The 2,951-nt window shown below is 51.1% G+C and overlaps 1 protein-coding gene across 1 annotated transcript; it reads right to left on the bottom strand.

Annotated features, from left to right (window-relative positions):
* Nucleotides 1–551: 551 nt before the first annotated feature.
* Nucleotides 552–1,300, bottom strand: LOC147960962 (uncharacterized). The gene has a single exon (XM_087533603.1). It carries the CDS (start codon nucleotides 1,298–1,300, stop codon nucleotides 560–562), a length of 741 nt encoding a protein of 246 aa, XP_087389729.1. The 3' UTR covers nucleotides 552–559.
* Nucleotides 1,301–2,951: the final 1,651 nt, after the last annotated feature.

Genomic DNA, 2,951 nt, shown 5'->3' with positions numbered 1-2,951 from the left:
TTTATTTTAAAAAATTCAAAATTCATAAATTTTGGTTTCAAAACATTCTGAAAAAAAAATACACAAGTATGCAAGAATGTAATGTGTATGTGTAAAAGGTCTCAGAATGAAATACCTTCAATTGCAAGCTGCACAAAAAAAACAAAATCACCGACTTTAAAGATGAATAGTACATATGATAAAAAGCCCCATATTTGTATTTTTTGTGTAGCTCGCGTTTTAATGTATTTCGACCTGAAAATTTGCACACATGTACGTTATGTATCTAGGTATACATGTATTTATTTTCAGAATGTTTAGAAGCTGAAAAGTTTGAATTTTAAAGTTTTCAAATAAAGACCTCCATGAAACTCGGTCTTCGTTTGGCATTTTCGGAAAATGAGCATATATGAAACCTCACAGCCACATTCACCGACCAGAAAAGAAAAGGATGCAGGAATTACACAATACCAGAACATACGTTTTCCTCTTCGATTAAACCAACACAATGATTGGGCACGGTTATACCTTCAAATCAAATAAAAGTGACGACGCAGTTCACCCATCGATGGATTCCCTATTACACTATCAATCCGAGGAATGCTAACGTAGAGACAGACAAAAGGATGCCTAGGAATGCCATAGTTATAGCTACAACCTGTCGAAGCTCCTTGGCGTTGCCGCCGGCACTGCTCGCCCTGGCCACGTCTCGGTCAACCTCAGCGTCAGTCTCCCCCTCCTCCTTCTCCCCGTACTCGCCGTTGTCGCTGCCAGTCTCGTCCTCCTCCTCCTCCGCGTCGTCCTCATCCTCCTTCTCCTCGTACCCGTCGCCGTCGCTGCCAGTCTCCTCCTCCTCCTCCGCGTCGTCATCCTCCTCCTCCGCCGTGTCAAGAGGTTGCGGGGTAACAAGGAAACCCTCGAACATGACGATAACCGCGTCGGCGTCTGCGTCATCATCGGTGTCGGCGTCGACGTCTGTGCCGGTCTCAGCATCGGCGTCCGTGTCTGCTTCGGCGTCGGAATCGCCTCCATGCGGCACCACGTGGAAGCAACACTCCTTGTCCATCTCCAGCCGCACCGGGGTCTGTAGCTCCACGCGGGGGTTCTCCGGCGACAGCAACGCGCTAAGGAGGTTCCGCGTGTCGATATGGACGCAGGCGTCCACGGCGCCCTGGCCGACTGCGCTCTCGGAGTCGAGCAGGTATGCACCGGTGACATAGACGGGCTCGTCCGGCCTCGGGGTTACCCTGTACCCAGAACCGCTCCTGAGGGGCAGGCCCCAGGGGAGGAACCGGCGCGACATCTCATCGTCCACGGCCATGGCCCTGCAGACGCTGGATCAAAATACCACCTGCAAATACGCGGTTGATCTGATGGCTGAAGCGCTTGCTGTGTGCATCGACGCCGTGCTTCCTCCGCTGCTTATATTGACCGGGGAGTTGCCGAGTCCGGCTTGGTAAGTTGGTATGGATTGGCGTATACAGATAAGACGATAGAGCGAGCGATTCCGATTCGTATACGGGAGGACCTACCCTGCCTAGGTATCTACCGTTGCAAGTTTCTTGGAGATTCGTGCTTTAGATTCTGTTTTTTCAACTACTATTTATATTTGTTGGAAAATACGGGAAACGGAAAATAGCAAATATATCCATCTGACCGGTTAGTCTGATCCCACACATTATTTCTTTTGTTTGAACCGAATGTTTGGTAAGCCACATGCTCGTATGTCCAAAATCCGGATAGTGATCATTTCGTTCTTTCTTTTCTTCCAACCAGGATTTGCCCTTTCCATTATAGTCATAACGGAAATACACATTTCAACATAGATATATGGATGGGTAATGTTTACACCCGGCGCATCGGCCGAGTCATTCCGCCGGACTCGCGTGGGCCACGCGATCCAACTGAATTGAAATGACCAGAGAGACGTGGTGGTTTCTTCGTCCACCTCACAGGAAAAAAACAAAGAAAAAGAAAGGACGCCCACGCAGCCCGCGCTCGTCGACCTCCTGCACGGCCGCGCCAGACGCGCTCGTCGGCCTCCTGCACCGCATGCGCTCACCGCGCTCGTCGGCCTCCTGCGCGGCCGCGCCGCACGCGCTCACCGCGCTCGCCGGCCTCCTGCGTGGCCACGCCACACGCGCTCGTCCGCCACCAGTGTCCCCAACCTCGATTTCTGTTGGTCGCGCCAGCGTGCCGCTTTGATCCGAGGTTGTTCTCGTCGTAGATCTGGCCACAGCTCTTGCAGAACGGAGGCACCCCGTCTCCGGCATCGTTTTGTTCTCGTCGTCGTCACAGCCCGTAGCCATGTCCGTTGTAGCACCGGGTTGTAGCAAACCACACCGCCGATTTAGTCGGTTGTAGCATAACTCGACACTGGTTGTAGCTGGCTGGAGAAGTGGTTGTAGCAAAAACATGCTGTCGATTTGCAAACATGACGTCGGTTGTAGAAAATCGAGGAGCCGATTGTACCAAACCACGGCACTGGTTGTAGCAAAACAAGAAGTCAGTTGCAGCAGAGCGGCGACAGATTGTACCAAAAAATAGGATGCCAGATTCTGCGTTGTAGCAAAACATGATGCTCGTTGTAGCAAAACGCGGCGTCGATTGCAGGAAAAATTGAAGCTGGTTGTAGCATGGCGGCGCTGGTTGTAGCAAAGAAGAGAACGGCACCAATTTTTGCATTGTAGCAAAACACGATGGCGGTTGTAGCAAAGTGCGACGCAGTGGTAGCAACACGCGACACTGGTTGTAGCAAGGGGTGCGTTGCTGCTGAGACCAATGTCACCGTTGTCGTTGTAGCATTTCAGAGAAAAGCTGCAACCGACAACGAGAAAGCTTCAACTAGCTTCCAAAAAGCTTCAGGGAGAGAACGTGGTGTTGGAACCGCTGTGAGGAATGCTACAACCATAGCTTGAAGATGCTAGAACCAAAGACTCAAGGTGTTGCGACTAGACGATCAGTGACGGGAG

This window comes from Triticum urartu, chromosome 7A, assembly GCF_056163025.1.
Source record: "Triticum urartu cultivar PI428250 chromosome 7A, HENAU_Tu73, whole genome shotgun sequence".
Lineage (NCBI taxonomy): Eukaryota > Viridiplantae > Streptophyta > Magnoliopsida > Poales > Poaceae > Triticum > Triticum urartu.
This window is presented reverse-complemented; position numbering and strand designations above follow the sequence as displayed.